The sequence below is a fragment of the Ochotona curzoniae genome, unplaced genomic scaffold, assembly GCF_017591425.1.
Source record: "Ochotona curzoniae isolate NIBS_2020 unplaced genomic scaffold, NIBS_Ocur_1.0 scaffold_1037, whole genome shotgun sequence".
NCBI classification, from domain to species: Eukaryota; Metazoa; Chordata; class Mammalia; order Lagomorpha; family Ochotonidae; genus Ochotona; species Ochotona curzoniae.
The window spans coordinates 11,549,679-11,572,686 of NW_024467083.1; the positions used below are offsets into that span (position 1 = coordinate 11,549,679).

The 23,008-nt window shown below is 43.2% G+C and overlaps 1 protein-coding gene across 1 annotated transcript; it reads left to right on the plus strand.

Annotated features, from left to right (window-relative positions):
* The first annotated feature begins 6,970 nt into the window (after positions 1-6,970).
* On the plus strand, positions 6,971-8,243 carry GPR88 (G protein-coupled receptor 88). The gene has a single exon (XM_040999171.1). The coding sequence runs from the start codon at positions 7,040-7,042 to the stop codon at positions 8,192-8,194; it is 1,155 nt and encodes a 384-aa protein (XP_040855105.1). The 5' UTR covers positions 6,971-7,039; the 3' UTR covers positions 8,195-8,243.
* The last annotated feature ends 14,765 nt before the right edge of the window (positions 8,244-23,008 follow it).

The window sequence follows — 23,008 nt, forward strand, 5'->3', positions numbered from 1 at the left end:
TAGAATATATTCCAAAGAACTGTATATATATATATACACACACACATACATGAAAACAACCCACATTCTTATTTTCATAACATAATCCACAATAGAAAAAACATGGGAACAAGCCAGATGCCTATCAAAAGAGGAATGGATAAAGAAACTGTGGCACATCTAATCCATGAAATACTACTCAGCCATTAACAAGAATGAAATTTTACCATTTTCAACAAAGTGGTCCCAACTAGAGACCATTATGCTCAGTAAAACAAGCCAATCCTAAAAGGATAAATATCAAATGTTCTCTCTTATACAATTTTCACCCAAAATATAAAACAAAAAGCTATATAGGTAGAGAAGCATGCATTTGTAATTTCATAAATTAACTGTATAAAGGAGACCAAAGTACCAGGAAACACAGAACTGCAATACACGTCACTACTGCTGAATGAAAGAAGACCCCCAATAAAACCGCTACAGACAGCAACATACTAGACTCTTTACCATTGCTTATACCCACGATGTCACACCTCATGTAAAGAACAAAAAGCTGGAGTTGAGGTTATAGCTGAAGGACTATATTATTGTAAAATACATACAAGGAACAGTGTGGAGGGAGAAGGGAAAGGAGGAAAAGGGGGCAAGCTGTACACCTAGAAAACTGTATAATTGAAACTAAGAATAAAAAAGAAAATATATAAAACCAATGCTTGGTTCAATAGGTACACAATAACATTAGCTGTGATGAGGCACAGGAGTTCCATGAGGGCCTCCCAGTGAGGGGTTTTCATTTTAGGAGTTACGGATACTGGTGGTGAATGAAAAACAAAACAGCAACAATAAAAAGCTCCTGAGCTTCTGCTTCCATAGAATGTATGTTAGAGTGGTTTGGGGGAGAGATATGAATAACTAAAAGATGCTGAACATATCAAGTGAAATATTTTAGTTTTTAGAAAGATCATTTAGAGGGAGAAAGACTGCCAGTACACGTGGGGTAAGAGCTTGCTCGGAGAACTCAGAGAAAGTGGTTCTATAATGTCAGGTAGTGCCAATATGAATGAGAGCAGTGAGACATTTTGCAAACGTCACCAGGATATGATGATATTTGGTGGTTGCTGCATATGGGAAGCAAGAAAGAAAAGAAAAACTCAAGAATAACAACTTGGATTCTGATTTAGGCACTAGGCTAATGATGATGCCAGCAAATGAGATTCAGAGCAAGAGAAAAGGAAGGACTGTTTGGGGAAGCAAAGTGAGGAATTTTTTTAAGATTTATTTATTTGTATTGATAAGGCAGATATACAGAGGAGAGGAGAGACAGAGAGGAAGATCCTCTATCCAATGGTTCACTACCCAAGCGGCCGCAATGTCTGGAGCTGAGCCAACCCGAATCCAGGAACCAGGAGTTTCTTTGGGTTTTCCACGCAGGTGCAGGGTCCCAGAGCTTTGGGCTGTCCTTGACTGCTTTCCCAGGCCACAAGCAGGGAGCTGGATGGGAAGCGGGCATCCAGGATTAGAACTGGAGCCCATATGGAATCCCGGAGTGTTCAAGGTGCAGACTTCAATTACTACACTATTGTGCCAGGCCCAGGAATGGGTTTTAAATACAATGATTCCACAAAACAGTTAGGTGGAGACATAGCAAACAATTTTATACATAATGGAAACTAGTGTCAGTTGCTGAAGAGATGTCAACTGGTTCTTGTCCTATACGGTTGAGTCTGCATATTGTGGTGTAGAAATTTTTGGGAAAATACTAGGAAGCAGACTAAGAGCCACGTCTATATTGGATAAGAAGCCAACGGTGAGTGGATTTCTTAAAACAAGTTCATAGGACTTCATATCACTCTTTTATCATTTTGTAAATTTGCATTAAACCTTTCAATCCATTTTAGCCAAGCACAGTAGAGGAAAGAAAAACTACACACTATCTTTTTTTAAAATAAATATTTATTTATTCAGTTGAAAGGATTTATTGAGACAGAAAAGGACAGAGGAGGAGAGAGAGAGGGGAGGAAAAAGAGAGAGAGAGAGAAAGGGAGAGAGAGATATTCCTCTTCCATTATTGGTTTATCCCCCCATACAACCTCAGTGGGTGAGACTAGGTCCAGTTTAAGCTTAGAGCTGGGAACTATACCCAGATCTCTCATAAGAGTGGCAGGGTTCCAAACAATTGGGCCACCTTACACTGTTTTTCTAGGTTCATTAGGAGGGAGCTGGATTAGAAGTGTAGCAACCAGGATTCTAACCATTGTCCATATGAACTGTCTGTGGTGCAGGTGGCAGCTTAATCTGCTGTATCGCAATGCCTAGAAAAGACATATTTTACAGAGTGAGAGACAGAAAAATATTTCATCTTGCACTCTTCAAATGGCTGCAATAGCTGAAGCTATGTCAATCTGAAGCCATCAGCCAGGAACTTCTTCTGGGTTACCCAGGTGGATATAGGGTCCCAAGGCTTTGGGCCATCTTCAGCTGCTTTCCCAGAGCACAAGCACAGAGCTGGTTTCCATATGAGATCCTTGCGGCACTTGCAAGCAGAGGATTAACCAAATGATCCACTGTGTAGGTCCTACATGATGGCTCTTGTGCCACAGTGTTAAGAATTAGCAATACAGCTCATCAGTTTCCCAGGATAATGTGTAACAGTGGTGGAAGTTAGACAATGAGTCCCCAAATTAAAGAGAATAACTTGGAAAAATCCATAGCCTTAAAATCCAATAATGAATATTGATCTTCTTGGTTACATCTGGGGAATTTCGGTTTCATTTCATTAGAGAATCTAGAGGCTACTTCGCACAAGGTTTCATAAGGCAAAGACACATGTGCTTTCACCCTTCTTTCTTTGGACTTTATACTTGCAACATACTATCTCCAGTAATACTTCCAAAGCCAAGTTTAATTCTGCTTTGGCTGAGGAACTGCCATGTCCTACCCTTCTTTCAAGATAGTTAATACTTTCCCTTTCTGTAAGGTACTTTGAAAAAAAAGTTTTTTTTGAATAACACTTATTATCATGTGTGCTGTGTCTAGGCCTTGCCCATGGATTCTGGGCCAATGTGATAGTGGCAGTGGCAATTAGTAAGAGCATTAAGAATCCAATCTTGAAGATTCAACACAATCATCGTCAGTACATTTCCTACAAACACTTTCCTGACCTGCAGGCATTTGAGATAGTTCTTCTGTGACAAGTCTCAAAGCTTCTATTTTTAGCATAGCTTCCTCATCATAGCACCGAGCTCATTTCCTGACGACTGTTTTGCTTGCCTATCTGCTTATTCTTCTGTATTTTCAATGTCCACCACATAATGGAGTCTTAATGTATTTGTGTGAGTATATGTGTCTCTCTGTATTGGTAATAGGGAGATGTATAAGTAGGTGTGAGTTATAACTAGACTATACCTCCTGCAACATTAAAAATATATAATTAGAATATATACATAATAATGATAAAATTCTAAAGGAATTAAAGAACTAGATTTTTATGGAAAAGTACAAAGAATCAAAATGTACTGTAAAATTAAAACCTGAATGGTCTAATAATTTTAGATAAATTGATATGGCAGTCAAAGATCACTGCATTAAAAAAAAGTCACAGCCCCAGACAATTTACACATAAATTCCATAAGTTCCATTAAACATTCTCCAGAAAAGACAAAATTACTCTTTTAAAAATTACTTTTGCTGTTTTCCTCAAAACATTTTTTGTAGGTGTAGGGATTCTTTCCTCCTCCTCCTCTTCCTTCCCCGTGTTTCCCTCTTATCAAAAGAATTCCTTTTTGATTTTGTGATTTTATCTTACACTGATACCAAGAAAGGATAGAACAGTATAAGAATATTAAACTACATGGGTTTCACTTATGAGGCAAACATTAGAAATATTAGCAAAGAGAATTTCATAGCCTATTGAAAAATCTATCATGACAAAATAGGGTTTGTCACTGGAATAAAAAGATGACCTAATTTTTAAATTTATATCCTAAAGAGCCCACTATTATTAGTGTTAAAGGGAAAAGCACTCACATTGTATAAAAACTCTGCCTGTAATTATACAAATATCCTTCACTTAAGTAGATCTGAATGCTACAACATATTTGATGGTGGATGGTAAGGAATAATAGGGAATGCCATAGGAAAGTTATTAACCGAAGCAGTGACCACAGGAGAAACAGCAGGACACAGAGAGATGTACCAACCTAACGGAGAGCTCCAAGCAGTGTGCAGATCTCAGAAGTAATAGGCTAGGAAAAAAATAAGCCATGATGCTTTGGAGGCAAAAATGAAGGAATGGAATTGGATGAGAAAAAGTAGGCAGAAAATGAGAATCTAGAACATACCATCCAGGAATACTGTATTATCAGACCTATAGTCTTCAAAATAGCAAGTCACTGATTCATCCTCCCTAGTCAGTTCCATTAAGACACAGCTGGGCTGGACTAAATTTATCAAGTCATAACTGTAACTCCTATCTGAGTGCTGAATGCTCAGTAACTAACCATGGTCTGGCTACGTAATCACTTGCCCTCGCTTTTGCTCTTTCCAATATGGCAGCTACCATGATGTGAGGTAGCTAAGGGGGGAGGGAGGCTTACCACAGTGTTTGAGATTTCAGGTTCCAAAACTGTGAGCTAAACAGATCTCTTTTCTTTATGCACATCCCAGTCTCGTGTATTTTATTACAGCCACATTGAACTAAGTATGGCAAGGATTCACAGACAATTTGAGCATATGGGCTTTTGAATGTCTTAAGTGGAAATTCCTGATAAGAACACGATGAAAGCAACCCTCACAAGAAGTCAGGGATGCTCTGCTTGGAACGCAGATGTTCTGGAGCCCCAGCTAACTGTCTCCTCAACATGTCTTGTTGCTATATTCCACATCCACTGCAATTTTCAAATAGATGGTTTTCCCAGTGAAAAATTTATGTGGGAGAATGCCTTTTTATTAGAATAAAACAAAACAAACAAAAAACACTATCCATGTGGAATGGAGAAATGAGCATTTGCCCCAAAGAAGTCACCCAACATCAGATTGAAAAACTCTACGAAGTTTTGAGGTGCAAAGCAACTTCTGTTGTTTACGCTACAGATTACACAGTCTCTTGTTTTCCTCATGAGAAAAACCAGAGTTTATATCCAGAGTTCCAAATCCAGAAAATACAAGTGAAAGGTCCAGAGATACCACACTACCACTTTCCTGTCCCCCAACATTCATGATCAATATCTGATCAGCACCTGGAGAGTGGTTCATTGCTTATGGTTGGTAATGGCGTAATGCTCAGTCCATAGATACCACTAGGAATCACTTGACCTGTGCATCCTGTGGCTTAGACAAGTTGATACTGATGGGTTTATTTGCCAGTCCAGGGAATTAGAGTAGTTTTTGTGTTCTGGCTTTTTATCCTTCCTTCTGACCTCACTTTCTTGAGTGTTACTTGTGCGAATCCCATAGTGTGTGGCGTTTTCAGGTTGACTTCTTTGTGTAGTAATCCATATTAAAAGCTTCTCCACGCCGTCTCATGGCTTGACAGTTCTTTTCTATTTGGTGCTGATCAATGCTTATTTATGTCCATGTGCCCGAGGAGTGTCATCTTTGTTCATCTAGTCTAGCCTTTGGTGACTGCTGTGAGTAAACGTTTTGCCTAACACATTTTTTCCTTTGTCTTATGTTCCACGGACACCTCCTTTAAACTTTCTGGTTGCTTTATTTTTGATTCTCTAGTCATTTTATTACCCAAACAAAAACCATACCCTGGAGGGGAGATTAGTGATGGGGGTGGGGAACCCTGAGACGATGTTTTACACAGAAGCTTGGGGACTTCTATGGATAATTACCCATGTCCCACGTGACGAAAGAAAAAATAAATTTTAAGTAGGGTACAAAGCAGTTTTCTCCTAAAATGTGACAATGAAGAGATTAATCCTGGGTTTTGGGAGTGTCTGGGAAAAATCTTGCCTCCAGAATGCATTAGCTAAGTGTGTGGGTGGGGAGAGGAGGGGGTCATTCAATTTCATTCTAACATTGAAGGCAAGCTGGAGGAAAAAAAATGGAAGGAACAACAACAACAACAAAAAAAACGAAGCAGGATGATACAGTAGAGTGAGGCAATTGGGAGAAAAGAAAAGACAGAAACTTGTCATCCACAGGACTTTCTGAGCAAGATATTTTTCTTTTCTTTTACAAGTTAGCAGCTATTGAATAATTCATGGCAAGCGTGGAAAGGCTGTCTTTCCCCTCCGCTGATGTATCACTGAGCAGGAGAGAGCGTCAAGTGGGTTCACATCAGCCGCCGCTCTTGCCTCTGAGCACACGCAGGGTGCTCCCCTGAGCTCAGCTTTTCTGCTTCAGTAGCCCCGCATCTTTGCTCCTGCCTGCCCACCAGGCGTGCAGCCTGCTGCTAGACTCTCCCCTGCCGTGCAGCTGCTGGCTCCTGCCTGACCATGTGTGCGGGAACTACCAAGGAGAAGTGGGCACTTGCTCCTGGCACTGATCCCAGCTGAGGCTCTCCTGTTGCCTGCCGGACCACAGATGCTGCCGCTGAGGAGGTTATTTCTGGCACCCTTCCCTCTGCGAACGCCAGCTTAAGGACCAAAGGAAGGTACCCTCCACTGCTTGCCCCTGCCATTTGTCCCAGCTGAGGTATCTCTGCTTTCCCCTAGAAACCAGGGGCTCCAACAGGCAGTGTGTCCAACCGCGAGGGGTGTGTGCATGTGTGTTTATGAGTGTGTGTTTATGTGTTTGAGGGAGAAGAGGTCTGTGACCGTTCGTGGCTTCGCCGTGCCCCAGATCTTCCCGGTGCTTGTTGAACGCTAAGGGGTCTTTCTCCTGGCACTGGAGGCATTTCCCAGGCTGGCACCTGTCACCCGCCACCCCCGTTCTCCATGAACTCCTTCTCTGCCCACCCCCCACCCCGCCCGTGACTCTGCTCCAGTCCTTTGTGTCGGTGGCACAGGGCTAAAGGGTGCCTTCGCCCTCCCGCCAGGCAGGTGTCAGCATGGACCACGTCGCGAAGAGAAGCCGATGCTAGCGAGGGAGGTGTGAAGAGTTGGCCAGGATGACCAACTCCTCGTCCACGTCCACCTCCTCCACCACGGGGGGGTCGCTGCTGCTGCTCTGCGAGGAAGAGGAGTCGTGGGCGGGCCGGCGCATCCCCGTGTCGCTCCTGTATTCCGGGTTGGCCATCGGGGGCACGTTGGCCAACGGCATGGTCATCTATCTCGTGTCATCCTTTCGAAAGCTGCAGACCACTAGCAACGCTTTCATCGTCAACGGTTGCGCCGCCGACCTCAGCGTCTGCGCCCTCTGGATGCCGCAGGAGGCGGTGCTGGGGCTCCTGCCGGCGGGCTCTGCCGAGCCCCCCGCGGATTGGGACGGCGCCGGGGGCAGCTACCGCCTGCTGCGGGGCGGGCTGCTGGGCCTCGGGCTCACCGTGTCCCTCCTGTCCCACTGCCTCGTGGCCCTGAACCGCTACCTGCTCATCACCCGGACGCCCGCCACCTACCAGGTGCTGTACCAGCGGCGCCACACGGCGGGGATGCTGGCGCTGTCGTGGGCGCTCGCCCTGGGCCTCGTGCTGCTGCTCCCGCCCTGGGCGCCGCGGCCCGGTGCCTCGCCCCCTCGCGTCCACTACCCGGCGCTGCTGGCCGCCGCGGCCCTGCTGGCACAGACGGCTCTGCTGCTGCACTGCTACCTGGGCATCGTGCGCCGCGTGCGCGTCAGCGTCAAGCGGGTCAGCGTGCTCAACTTCCACCTGCTGCACCAGCTGCCCGGCTGCGCCGCCGCCGCCGCTGCCTTCCCTGCAGCCCCGCATGCTCCTGGCCCCGGCGGCGCCGCGCACCCAGCCCCAGCCCAGCCCCTGCCGCCCGCGCTGCAGCCGCGACGGGCGCAGCGGCGTCTCAGTGGCCTGTCCGTGCTGCTGCTCTGCTGCGTCTTCCTGCTGGCCACGCAGCCGCTGGTGTGGGTGAGCCTGGCCAGCGGCTTCTCGCTGCCAGTGCCGTGGGGCGTGCAGGCGGCCAGCTGGCTGCTCTGTTGCGCCCTGTCCGCGCTCAATCCGCTGCTCTACACTTGGAGGAACGAGGAGTTCCGGCGCTCCGTGCGCTCCGTCCTGCCCGGCGTCGGCGACGCGGCGGCCGCGGCTGTAGCCGCCACGGCCGTGCCCGCTGTGTCCCAGGCTCAGCTGGGCACCCGCGCTGCGGGCCAGCACTGGTGACCCTGCCCGGGCGCGCGGGCAGCAGAGATTGCCGCCTTCCGACGTCTTTGGCCACGACCGCCAAAGATTCTCCCACGGCGAAGTATCCCCTGCGCCCCCGAGAACGCTCCAACGATGAGGCCCCATAAACTTGGGTGAACATTTTGCCTCTGACCCCCGTGAGATTCCTGAACCAAAGTCTCCCTGAACAGGGGTTCCGCTAAGTCCTTCTGGACGGCCACCCGATTCTTTCCGTTTGTCTCTGGGTTTTAGACAAATCCTAAATGAAGGCAGTGCACGCTGGAGACTTTAAGAACTTGCAAACTGGAGTTTTAACTGAAGTGGTTAATTTATTTCAACAGTGTGTTTTTCAAAAAGTGCTTTTGTAAATTGTAACACTTCCCATCTTCATAGTCTTAGTACATATATGAGCGCTTTGAGTGTGTTTGAGTCGAAGGAAACAATTGAGGAAGGAAGTACTTGGTGAGAAGTGTTTTAGAAAACAACCTGTCTTGGATATTGCGCCTGATGTAAGTGGGCCTTTGTATATTCACACAGGAGGCTGAGGCCGCGCGCACGCACGCAGCACAGGATGAGCTGCCAGGAAGACTCGAAGCCCTTTATTTTTAAAAGGACTTTATAAAGTCATTGTCAAATAAGCATATTAGCCGACGAGAAAAAAGTTACTGAAATGAATTACTTCACACTTTTTTTTTTTTTGCATTTCTAAAACTGAAAATTTGTATTGGGGATTCTAGTGAAAGTTTCTAATTTGCTAAGGGAAGGCCTGAGCCAGCATTGGGATTTTGCAAAGGGGTACCTCATTGGGGTACCAGCTTCATGTTCTCTGTAGCATGCACACTTGTTGCTACCCTCACTCTGTAATCCATTTACTTGCCTTATAAATGTGACTGCAGCTTTGAACACTCTGTGCTATAATGATTGCTAAGGAAAAGAAATCCTTCTGTTTTCTCTTTGACATTGAAAATATCTCAATACACACTAATAACTAAACACTAATAATACCATGACTGCATACCTAATATTAGCTGCCATTGCATGCTCCTAGACGCTAGAACTTACTGGGCATGTGGTATACTAAAGCAGTACCTAATAGGAGACAAGGACATTTGACTTCTTCCAGACACCAGGAGAAATGACTGCCATTATTTGAAAAGGGACAGAGATACCTCTGGCTACTTAGAATTCTTGTTTCAATGGATTTATGAGTGCAATTCCCAGCTGGGACTTCATCTCATAAACGGAACCACAATCAAAGTGGAACAGCACGATGGTTTGGCTTTGCAAAGCCATCCTTACTGTGTTAGGGCTTAAATGAACCATACATTAGAATGCAACACTGTGTTTTATGTAGTTCGTGTAGATTACTGTAATACTTAACCGTGTGCCATATCTGTTGAAGGAGGTATAATAAGCTCTTACATAATGAACAGTCCGGAAGCGGATCTGCTCTGAACCGTGTTATCTGTGAGTTTTCCATTTTGTCTTCAACTTCATACCTTTATTTGGGAATATTTGAAATGCAAAATCATGTGAAAGCATCTCATAATATTAAAATGGGAAGAAAATAGCTTTAATATTTATATCAGTGCTATGACTGCTAATTACATCCAACCTGGGGTCAAATATTGTCAACTGACTGCATAATTTAGGAGCAAAAATAGCACTCTTGGACATTTTAAGTAAGAATATAAACAACACCTCTGAGTTTGAATAATCGTTGGGGTTGCAGGAGATTTGGATATTTTCAATAGTAAAATGAAAGAAATATGTCCTCACCAACAATAGAGCAGCAGTCATCTTATTACTCTCTCCCTTCTGTGCATGTACCATTTTTCTCTTATTAAGGTTTCACCTGTTACCATTTTCCTGGACTCAAATATTTAATTAAAGTTCACACAACCGTCGTCTGAGGTTTTTTTTTTTTCTCTTTTCCTTCTGTCTCTGAGTTTCTTGTACAGCTCCTCAGGAACGTTGCAACACAGGGTATGACATTCCCAAACACTGGCGACACCAGCAGTTCCGTTTATTTTTAGTTGTAAAAATTATTTTACTTTATGGCATCCAAGATAGTCTAACAATATTCTTAAAATTAATTATCATTCATATTGTTTTCCACAATGCAACTATATAGAAATAGGGATTTTCCCTTCCGTCGCTTTCTTCCCTCCATGTTTTTTCCCACATAGCTACTATTCCACCAATGGTTACAGTAGTATATATCTACCAGTGTTAATATATTTACAATGTAATATAACATATATGTGTATACAGAATACAATATTGATAGGGACTGGTATTGTGGCACAGTGGTTAAGCTGCTGCCTGCTATGCCAGCATCCCATATGAGCCCTGGTTAGAGTCTCAGCTTCTTTGTTTCTAATCCAACCTCTCGCTATTGTGTTTGTGGAGGACAGAAGAAGGTGACCCAAATGCTGTGCTACTGCAAGCTGCACTGGAGTCCAGATGGAGGTCTAGGCTCCTGACTTTTTAAAAAAACATTTATTTATTTTAATTGGAAAGGCAGATGTACAGAGAGGAGGAGAGACAGAGGAAAAGATCTTTCATCTGATGATTCACTCCCCAAGCGGCTGTAATGGCTTGGAGCTGAGCCAATCTGAAGCTAGGAGCCAGGAACTTCTTCCGGGTCTCCCACACAGGTGCAAGGTCCAAAAGCTTTGGGCCGTCCTTGACTGCCTTTCCAGGCCATAGGCAGTGGGTTGGATAGGAAGCAGGACATCCGGGATTAGAATCAGCGCCCATATAGGATCCCGGTGTCTTCAAGGTGAGGTCTTTAGCCACTAGGCTGTCATGCCAGGCCCAGCTCCTAACCTTGTTGTCACCATTTGGTTCACTTTGAATGAACCAGCAGATGAAAGAGCTTGCTCTCTTCAAATATACAAAAATGAAATAGCTCTTTAGAAAAAAAAAAAAAGAAGTAGAAGTCCTACAGCATACATATAGAGTGCTTTTTTCTGGGGTCAGCTCATTTTTCTGAATCTCCATCATAATAGTCATCTTTTAAATAGGGATTTATCCTCACTTCTCATTGTAGATGCTGCAAATAATTTCCCACTCTGATCCTATTTGTCATACATGCAAGCTTAGCTTTTTCAGGGTGTGCCTGGTCTCTTGCAATGTTTCTGTCAGCCCTGGGAAGGAGCTTACGCTGGCTCCATGTTGTAAGGAAGACCTACTTTAGATTAATTTACTGGTAATTAACTCCACAGGACTGATTCACTTTTAATTTCAAAGTAGCAATGATGTGTCTAAAAATGCCTTCTTAGGGCGCTAGCTGGAAATGTTGGAGTTACTGCTTTTACAAATTAAGTTAATGGAGATTGTGTCCTTGTTTAAATGAAACCACATATTATCCACTCAGGAATAAAAAAAAATGACAATTGCTCTTGTAGGCTGCCCTACTTTGCTTTCTTTACTTTTTTTCTCCCTGTAGTGTATGCCTGTTAAAACATGAAGCAGCCGCCACACTTGCTGGTGTATTTGAATGGCTAAATTCTAGACGTAGCTAGTATCACTCCTAGCACTTCCCTTCTTTGAAAATCAGGTGAATACAGAAGCATCCATAGATGTTCTTAGCCCTTAATGGCTATGGGGGAGTTTCCAGATCAGACACATTCCATTGTATCTCTGAGTCAGGGAGAAACAGTTTCTAGAGTGAGCTTGTGGTTCTATTCAAGAGAATCCAGTGGGAGGATGAATTGGAACTGAGAAAGAGAGAGGGACTTTAATTTTTGGTCAGATCTACTTTGCAGTAGACTATTGGTCTGCTTTGAACTTCGAGTACAGGAGATCACTGCTTCATGCATGAGCTTTGTATCTTCTCCCAGGGTCTGGCGCGGTGCGCGTGTGGCTGTTTTGGCAGTCCTCTGAGCTGACTTGACAAAGGGCAGCAGTGACATACATTCAAATATGGGCATATTGATAAAAACGATAGATATCTCTTACTTTTGAAGCCTGTCCTTAAGATTTGTAAGTTGTGGGATAAGAGAGGAGGTCCGCATGGAGCTCCTGGTCTGTGGGAACAAGGGGGATATTTTCTCTCTCTCTCTCGCTCTCAATACCTGTAAGAGCCCTGTGCACCTGAGTGCTACTCAGTCCATAGATCCCAGCTCCATCCACCTTTGTCTTGTTGTTGGTCATCTTACCCACTTCTGGGATCTTGTAATACGGGTACAGAAGCCAGCGAATGCCTTGTAGGTGACATGCAGACATTTGGGCAGAAAAATCCTGGGTTCTGGGTACCAGCATATTTCTCAGGACTTCTCTCTGTGTTGGAGGAGTGGTCAGATGAGGGTAGAGGCAGGTTTTGGTTTTTTAATAAAATAATTATTTGAAAGAGAGAGCATGCTTCCATTTGCTAGTTCACTTCCTAAATACCCACCTTGGGTAAGTCTAGGTCAGGTCAAGGCAGGTCTCTCATATGGGAACTAGGGACCCCACTTCTTAAGCCATCATTGCTGTGTTTCAGGGTCTGCCTTACCAGGAACTGGACTCAGGCACTTTAATGTCAAGTGAGAGTCTTTTTTTTTTTTTTTAAGATTTATTTATTTTTATTGGAAAGTCAGATACACAGAGAGGAGGAGAGACAGAGAGGAACGTCTTCTGGCCAAGGATTCACTCCTTAAGTGGCCAAAATGGTCAGAACTGAGCCGATCCGAAGCCAGGAGCCAGGAGCCAGGAGCTGCTTCCACACATGTCTTCCACACATGTGCATGGTCCCAAGGCTTTGGGCCGTCCTTGACTGCTTTCCCAGGCCATAAGCAGGGAGCCGGATGGGAAGTGAAGTGACTGAGATTAGAACTGGCACCCACATGGGATCCTGGTGCATGCAAGGTGAGGTCCTTAGCCACTAGGCTACAATCCTGGGACCTTGTGAGAGTCTTAATCAGCATCTAACCCACTAGACTAAATGCTCACATTTAGAAATGGACCCTTTAAGGCATGAGGTTGAGTTGGGATTCCAGTTTCTCTAAGGGCAACATTGCTCTCACTACTGATTCGTTTCTTGTATTTTTTTTTTAAGAGATTTATTTATTTCTATTGGAAAGAGACAGAAACATCTTCCATTCACTGGTTCACTCCCCAAGTCACCACAACAGCCGTTGCTGTACAGATCCGAAGCCAGGAGCCAGAAGCTTCTTCTAGGTTCCACGCAGATGCAGGGTCCCAAGGCTGTGGGCAGTCCTCGACTGCTTTCCCATGCCACTAGCAGGGAACTGGATGGGAAGTGGAGCAGCCTGTGTACGAACTGGTGCCCATATGGGATTCCAGTGCATGCAAGGCAAGGGCTTTAGCCACCAGGCTACTGTGCCAGGCCCCCTTTTAATTTAATTTTAATTTTATTTATTTTATAGGTTGTTTGCATAGCTGAGAAGGATATATGTTCATATGAACCAATAATTAGGGTGGGAGGTTGAGATGTGGAGGAAGGAAAGTGGGACAAATGTTTCCAATTTTTTCTTTTTCTCCTGTATCTGAAGGTGTCAGAAAATGGGGAGGGGGCTGTTCCTTGATGCAAAACTACATCAGCTTTCATTAGCAGGTGCTACAGCGCAGCCCTGACTGGCCCACCTTCAGACCTGGCTTAAACTTGGACTGGTGGGTGCCATAACCTAGCCCAGCCAGTCCTGGACCCATTATGGCTCATTCATTATTGCTGCTGTATATCCCCCTCACCCGGCCACCTTTTCCTTTCATATCGCCATTGTGGCAGCTTTTTAAACCAGTACCACATATTGGCTTCTCTTCGATGTTTGAAAACACAAGGCCAGATGCAACAATGGAGGAGGATGGTGAAGAGGAAGTGGGAAGATGTAGAAGAAATAGGAGGTTGGTCATTGATGGTTATTGAAGAGGAGAGAGTGATGGGTCCTTGGTGATGTGTTTCACAGTTCTCTCTGCCTTGTGAATGTTTTGAAATTATTTTTATAATGAAACATTAAAATGTGAAGTCAAACTACAAAAAATAGAAGAAAGGAAGAAAGAATGAAAAGAGATTAATGTGCTTAAGACTACATAGGAGGCAAGATTAAAAACCTCGTCTGACCTCCTTCCCATCATTGACCATAGGTACTTACATTGTTTCTTCTAGGGAGGCTAATGCCATGTCTTCCTCCTCATGAGAGCTCCCCACCCAGCCACACACTCCACCTGCACAGAACACCCACCACACATTTCCTTGTAGCACATCTTTTTCTCTCTCTTTTCCTTCCTTCCTTCCTTCCTTCCTTCCTTCCTTCCTTCCTTCCTTCCTTCCTTCCTTCCTTCCTTCCTTCCTTTAAGATTTCTCCTTCTTTTTTATTGGAAAATCAGATTTATAGAGTGAAAGAGAGACAGAAAAAGATTTTCTATCCTCAGGTTCACTCCCCAAGTGGCCACAGAGCCCATGGCTGAACCAATCCAAAGCCAGGAGCCAGGAGCATTCTCCAGGTCTCCCACTTGAGTACAGGGTCCCAAGATTTTCAGCCATCCTTAATTACTTTCCTACAAGTAGGGAGCTGGAAGGCAGGTGGCGCACACACATGTGGTGCCCACATGAGATCCCAGCACATATAAGGCAAGGTCTTTAATTACTAGGTTACCGCAGTAGGCTTCTCTTTCTTTCTTTCTTTCTTTCTTTCTTTCTTTCTTTCTTTCTTTCTTTCTTTCTTTCTTTCTTTCTTTCTTTCTTTCTCTCTCTCTCTCTCTCTCTTTCTTTCTTTCTCTCTCTCTCTCTTTCTTTCTTTCTTTCTTTCTTTCTTTCTTTCTCTCTCTCTCTCTCTCTTTCTTTCTTTCTCTCTCTCTCTTTCTTTCTTTCTTTCTTTCTTTCTTTCTTTCTTTCTTTCTTTCTTTCTTTCTTTCTTTCTTTCTTTCTTTCTTTTTCTTATTACAAAGTCAGATATACAGAGAGGAGGAGAGACAGAGAGGAAGATCTTCTGTCTGATGATTCATTCCCCAAGTGAGCACAACAGCCAGTGCTGTGCCGATCCAGAGCCAGGAGCCAGGAACCTCCTCCAGGTCTCCCACACAGGTGCAGGATCCCGAAGCCTTGGGCCGTCCTCAACTGCTTTCCCAGGCCACAAGCAGGGAGCTGGAAGGGAAGTGGAGCCGCCAGGATTGGAACTGGCACCCATATGGGATCCCTGCGCGTTCAAGGTGAGGACTTTAGCTGCTAGGCCATGCCACCGGTCCCCCATCACCTCTTTCTTAAGGTGTCTACCTTGTCTTTAGAATCAGCTAGTATGAGTTTCTTTCTTTTTTCTTTTTTGAGGGGAGCTTACCTTTTACGCATTTGCTTTTTGTTGTTGTTAAGACACTTTCTTTTGTTCTTTTGCTACCAGTTACCTGAAATATATGTTGAATACACATTTGTAACTGAAGATAGTAATTTTAAAAGGAGAAATATTTTGTGACTGGTGTGCACACTAATCCTCAGACTGCGGTGCTGGCATCCCATTGGGGCACCAGTTTTTGTCCCCAGTACTCCATTTCTGATTAAGTTCTCTGCTTGTGTCCTAGGAAAGCAGTGAAGGATGGGTCAAATCCTTGGGCCCTGTATCCATGTCAAAGACCTGGAGGAGGCACCTGGTTGGTTACTGGCTTTGGATTGGCTCAGCTCTAGCCATTGTGGCCATTTGGGGAGTGGAAACACAGATGGAGGATCTCTCTTTCTCTCTTCTGTTTCTCATTCTCTCTGTGAATCTGCCTTTTAAATAAATGTAAAAAAATTGGAAAGTGGTAAATACCCATTTTTCCTCCTACATATTTATTTTTTATTAATGAAAAAGATCCAAGAATAAATAACAGCTCACAATTCATATTTTGCCAAAGGATATTCCAGAATTGTAATGTATGGTATTGTGAGCCACATATATAAATCATACACTGTTAACATTGTCATTTGAGGTTAATGTATAATCTTGTCACCTCCAAGTTCTGTTTATACCCTTTAAAGAGAGTAGCAGTAGGTTTTAAATCCTAATTACAAGCTTAGATTTAAGCTTGGATTGCTCAGGATACACCATGATTTTTGAAGTCTTGCATAGAAAGATGATTTATGAAAGTCTTAAACAATGCTAATAGTAGTCAGGCAATTTTCCTAGATTCCTGGAAGAATCAACATAGTAATGCTTTTTTTTTAAAAAAAAAAGATTAATTTTTATTGGACACTCATATAAACAGAGGGGAGGAGACACAGGAAGATCTTCCATCCGGTGATTCACTCCCCAAGTGGTCACAACGGCTGGAGCTGAGCTGATCTGAAGCCAAGAGCCTGGAATCTCTTCTGGGTCTCCCACACGGGTGCAGGGTCCCAAGACTTTGAGCTGTCCTCCACTGCTTTCCCAGGCCATAAGCAGGGAGCTGGATGGGAAGCACGGCTGCCAGTATTTGAACTGGCACCCATATGGGATCCTGGTGTGTACAAAGTAAGGACTTTAGCCACTAGGCTACCGTGCCAGGCCCAACATAGTAATGCATTTAAAAATATTTTGTTAAATGGGAACAGTGAGAGAAAGAGAAAAGGAGAGATAAAAAGAGAGAGAGTGCTGTTTGAGCTGTAGGTTGCTCTTCATTGCCACTTCAGCCAGGCCAAAGCTCAGAGCCAAGCGTCACCGTGGCATGGATTCCAGTACTCAAGTCATCATTTGCTGCCCTGCAGAGGAAGTGTGGATCAGAATTTGGATCAGAAGAGGAGATGGCACTCCATCTCAGGCATTCCAATATCTTTCTCAAAACTTACCACTGCCTTGCACATTAAAATGGATAAGTTCACGGAGTCTGTGTCTCTGTGCTGGGATATTCTCCAAGCCCTATTGCTGGGCTTTTGGGCAGAACAAATGAAGGATGCGAAGAGCCCCAGGCACCAGGCTCTGTCTGGTCCTGTGCCTTTCTGAGTTGTTCTGTGACTGTAGAAAGGCCCTACTGCTGCTGATGCTATTTGGGACTGAGAAGCACGGAGGGAAGTGGAGGGCAGCACTGGGGCTGCCTGCAAACTGAGCAGTCATGCAGGTGATTCCTACTTTGTGTTTACTACAATCTGGTATATAGGTGGCCAAAAAGTAGTACTCACTTTACAATCTGAGTTTTGAATTATGAGATAAGGAGGAACACAAACTGTGCATGTTAAACTCAAATATCACTGGTTATTGATATTATCAGTGTTGGAAGATGACATCTAATGTTAGTGCCAAAATGGATTCCTTTAGCTCCCTTCCTATCAGTCTGATCTTAGAACAAGCAACTAGTTGTCATTCATTCAGGCAGAAAAGAAAAAGAGAATGAAATCATATATTACACTGAAGATCTTGTTTAATTAACTCCGTGCTTCTAGCAAACTTAGTTTAGTGGATATTGCTTACCTGCTGGGTAACTCACTTCTCTTGTGGATAGACTGAAAAACAAGAGGCCAGGTGTGTCTAGTAACAAATCTCCTCTCAGGGAGACTGGAGCAGTGAGCAAATGGCATGCACATGGAACGCACACTCTTAAAATATGTATTGAAAGGGCAGAGTTCAGAAGAGGTGGGGAGGGGGTGGAGAGAGAGAGACAAAAAGAGAATGAAAGCGAAAGAGAGAGAGATTATCTTTCATCTACTGTTTCATCTTCCATTTACTGCTTCACTCCCCAAATGACTGCAACAGCCAGGACTGGGCCAGGCTAAAGCTGGCATCAGGAACTCCATTTAGGTGAATCCCAAGCATTTCCCTTCTCTCTCAGGCAGATTAGAAAGAAGCTGAACACAAAGCAAAACAACTAAGATTCAAACTGATAAACAATCACTGATTTAACCTGTTGTGCCATAAAGTCGGCTCCCTAACCCTGTGATTTTGAATGATGCTACAGTTAGGTGGGACAGACAGGCTTAAAGTAGAGTCCTTCAGATAAGTCATGGGTCTACATTTTAATCCAGTTTTATCAATTAGAGGAAATTCCTCCCAGCTTCTAGCCTTGGCTAAACTATCAGTTATGTCAGAGAGTATTAACCAGTTATCATTTAAACCAGACCCTAAAAAGAAATTGAGGTTGTGAATAAGTGTGGTCTTCACATTTTGGAGAAAGAAGAGACAGTTGGAGGAGGGGATGATCAATGTGAAGAAGAAAAGATTGAATGGAAAAACAGGACTGGTTTTAATGATCTCAAACGTTATCAAGCAGAGTAATAAACACTAGCTTCTGTTTATGGATAATGGGCTATGTGTCATACACTGTCCCATGAATTTCACTTATACTATCTTTTCTTGTTTTCACAATCATCCTATAAGATAGGTATGACTTTAGTTTATTATTGAAAATATGTATTTTTTAATTTATTCATTTACTTGAAAGATAAAATTACAGAAAGGAGGGAGAAAGAAAGGTATCGAAAGGGAGAGAGAGATATCTTTTACTTGCTGACTCATGCCCCAAATGGCTACAATGGCCAGAGCTAGGTTGACCAAAATTAGGAGCCTAGAGCTCCATGTGGGTCTCCCATGTCTGTGACAGGGCCCTCAAAACTTGGATCATGTCCTGCTGTTTTCCCAGGAACATCAGCAGGGAGCTGGAACAGAAGTGGAACAGCTGGGATTTGAACTGGTATCCATATGGGATCTGGCATTGCAGGCAGCAATTTTGTCCATTGTGCCACAGTACTGGGAATAGAAAATCTTGATTTTTTTATGAGATAAACCTGCCCACAGCTACTGCCAAAGGAAAGTGTTAACTGTTGAATTTCAATCCGATTGGCTCCAAAGCTTAGTCTGGTAAATACAAATCAAACTGCAGAAAACGGAGTAAATTAGAAATTATAGAAGCAAAAATTGTGTTAGTGGGTGGCAGATGGATTTCAGCTTAATATGAGAAAAACTTTATCTCAATTACAGAGGCTCAAAATAGTCTGGGATCTCTTAGGAATTTGTGGTTTCTCTGACATTTGAGGAATTCAAGTAGGTTGTGGAAGGCTAACTCTAGTAGGAATGTCTGTATTATTTGGACTTGTTACTGTGTTAACCCTGGGATGCCTTTAAAATGTAGTTTCTTCCATTATATAGTACTTCTTCTGCCTGAGAGTGACAAAATCTTTCTTGCCCTGAGTCTATAACATTGTAAATGATTAGTCAGAAGGAAAAAATATGCTAGGCAAAAACTGTACTCACATCAGTCAACAGACGGACAGGACTAGATGGAAAAGTTTGTAACTTCTTGGATGCACGGACATAAACATGCCACATTCTTAGTGACTTTTTCCCCGGGCTGGCTCTCCCTGTCAGGCTCTATTTTGCTCCCACCTTATTCCCAAGCCTTGTAGCGATGTAGGCTAAGAGAAGTGCGTTTCATGCTCAGCCTAAATATTGAAGCTTAACACACAATCTAATTCACTTTTGTGGTTTATATGTACAAGAGCAAAAATAGTGGTGTTATAGGTATTGCAAAAAGTTTAAATGATTATTTTTGAAATCAACTATCACATCACATCTTTCAATGTTAGTTTAAAAATGTTAGTTATTTATTTGTTAGAAAGGCGAGGAGAGAGAAAGAGAGAGAGAGAGAGAAGAGCGCTCCACTGTCTGGGTCAGACCAAAGCTAAAGGCCCAGGACTCAGCTTGCATCTTCCACATGGATGTCAAGAAACCAAATACTTGGATCATCACCAGCTGCCTCCTGGGGTGTGCATTCGAAAGCAGCTGGATCAGAAGCAGGGCTGACTCTAACACAGGTACTCTAATTTGACTGACCTGCTTTGTTAAATGCCTTCCCCTGTACAAAGCTTTGGATGGCTCTGTTGCGAGTTAAGCAGATTTCAATGACGACTGCTTGGATTATAAATAAACCATGACTGGTTGCCATGCACATGACAGTTTTTGGTGATTGTTCCTGGCTGCATGTGACAGAATTGCAAACAGATCTTGAGCAGCACCTACTTATTTGTGTGGTCAGAATCAGCACAGCACAATAATAAAACCTGGCTTTTCTCGGTGTTTTGACAAAATGACAGATACATTGACATAGCAACAGTCATCAATTCAAAAAACTATTTTGGATTTGTTAAAAAGCAAACTTAGAGGCTCATGCACGTAAGCCTAAAATCTTTAAATGCTGTACTCTCCAGTCTATGTGAGCAAATCATTGGAAATGCCTCAGTTTACAGGCCCCGCGATACTCCTGCATTAAAATGTGAAAATGATGTCACTGGTCTTGCTTTACGACCAAGAGTGATATAGCTATCATTATTGTCTTTGTCACTGTTATTTTCATTGTTATCATCATTAGAATTTGTTCAATAGCTCAGTGAGAAGTACTGAGCTATACATAAATTGCCTTTTGCTGTTTAACAAAATACCTCAAAAGAAAGACTCAAAAGGACAAATGATTCTATGGGTTAGCAAGCAGTTTGGATGGATTCTTTTGCTAAACTTAGCTGACCTCACTAGTAACTGTGGAAGTCAGCTGGCACTCTATGGTCCACACAGCTGCTTGGCATTTGACTGACTGTTGGCTGGACTAATGTTTGAATAGTTGAGTAACCTAAGTCTTGTTCACATGATGGTGTTCTCAAGTTAGCTTCCTGTTTCTGTCACAGTTAGTAATACACATTGTCCAAAAGATATCACAGGGCCAGACCAATTTGAAAAGATGGAGAAAAATATCAAATGTTTTCCCGGTGCGATAGCCTAGTGGCTAGAGTCCTCGCCTTGCATGCGCCGGGATCCCATATGGGCGCCAGTTCTAATCCCGGCAGCCCCGCTTCCCATCCTGCTCCCTGCTTGTGGCCTGGGAAAGCAGTGGAGGACAGCTCAAAGTCTTGGGAGCCTGCATCCACGTGGGAGACCCAGAAGGGCTCCTGGCTTCAGATTGACTCAGCTCCAGCCATTTTGGCCACTTCGGGAGTGAACTGTCGGACTGAAGATCTTCTTTGTCTCTCCTCTTTCTATATATCTGCCTTTCCAATACAAATAAATATTTGACACCTGCTGCTTCCCATGCTGTGCATGATCAGGAGACTGGAACTACTCTACCTTTTTGATTTGTAAAGAATTTTATTAATGGGAGTGGAGTGAGTTTCAGGATGGAAGAGGCAAGGAGAAGCAGACACGAGCCTCCCTCATCCCCAAGGTCTTGTAGAAATCTGGGATACAGCATTAAATTTCACATTGAATAAGATACAGGGCTCAACGATTTCCTCTCAGAGAAGGTGACTTTCAGTTGCATCTAGATTGTATAAAGAGCAGGCGTTTGGTTTATAAATTAGACTCTTCTCCCTTTTCCATTGATGCCTTCTCTTTTATGCACCTGTGGGTCAGTGGAAATAGTGTGGTCTAGTTATGTCATAAGCCTAACTAGCTAGAGAACTTGGATATGATGCAGACTGGACTGGCCCTTTGCCGCGCAATATGCAGTATAATGTGCCTATGCTCTTTACACATAATGTCATTTTTTCCTTACAAACATTCATTGTAAAAGCTAAGACACTGAAGCTTAGAGAGACTGTCAGGAAGCAAGTAAGTTAAAATTCAGATTTGAGTGATGCCAAACTGGTCTTGACCTTGCATAAAGCAGCAAGGAATAGCATGCTAAGCTTGTTTCATTTCTGGCTTCATTTTGTGATAAGTACATGTTAATCCATTTGTATGACTACATTCCATCTTATTATTAAAACAATAAAGGGCTTCAAGTAGGCCTTTAAGATGGAAAATAAAAATAATTTTTAGATTTGAACTGCAGATGAACTTGACATATTTTTAGCAGGACTTGGTGAGTATCTAGCAGAGCCTGTTACTGTTTCGATTAATACTGGAATTTGAATTGCAGTTGGATTTTCAAAATGCATTTCCAAACTTCTCTCTCTTTATCTTCTCTCCCTGTCCCACCCATCATCTCCTGGTCTTTTTGAGGGGGATGATCTGGGTTACACGATCAAGACCACATATGTCACAGAGGTCGTTGCATCAGCATCTCATGTAGCAATGTGCTTTCCAGGCAGTCACCCCTCTAAACCTTCCCAGAGATTGCCTTGAGATGCTGCAGTGTACACACCAGCTCCAGCAGGGGGGAAGTTGTAAAAAATAGTGACACCTTATACTTTCCTTATTTCTCTTGTTTTGAAATTTACAAGTACATTGTTTTAGCCAGCAGTAAGATTCTTCAGATCTATCTTTCTGCAGAAGAATCACAGTACTTCCCTTTTCCTGTGCTCAAGGGTAGCTGTGCCTTATTGGACAATGACATGCATTTTGTAAACTGCACTGTCCTGTTTAACAAATCACCTTAGCAGTAAAGAACTTTTATTAATCTTTACACATTAGGAAGAAATAATTTGTCGATTTCATTGACATGAACAAATATACATTAGCTTGTAGTATCAAAAATCATAGGAAATCAGTTTCTGAGTATGGGAAGACCCTCACACTGAAAGTTAAAAGATAGCAACCCCACTTCGCTCAAGGTTCTAGGTGAAAACCCATTAAATATTGTGTATGTTAGATCTTGCTGGGTTTGAGAACATTTTCTTATATGAAAATTTGAATTTTTGGATAATTGTTGGTGGACATGTGATAACTTTATTCAAACAAAAGCAACTTCAATACATTCTACAATGTAAGTGCTCCTTTAAAATTATTTTCTTCTTTTAAAGATTTCTTCTGTTTTTATTGGAAAATCAGATATACAGAGAAGAAGGGAGACAGAGAGGAAGATCTTCTGTCGGGTGATTCACCCCCTAATTGGTCGCAACAACTAGAGCTGAGCAGATCCAAAGCCAAGAGCCAGGAGCTTCAGGGTCTTCCACATGGGTGCAGGATCCCAAGGTTCTGTGCTATCCTTGACTGCTTTTCCAGG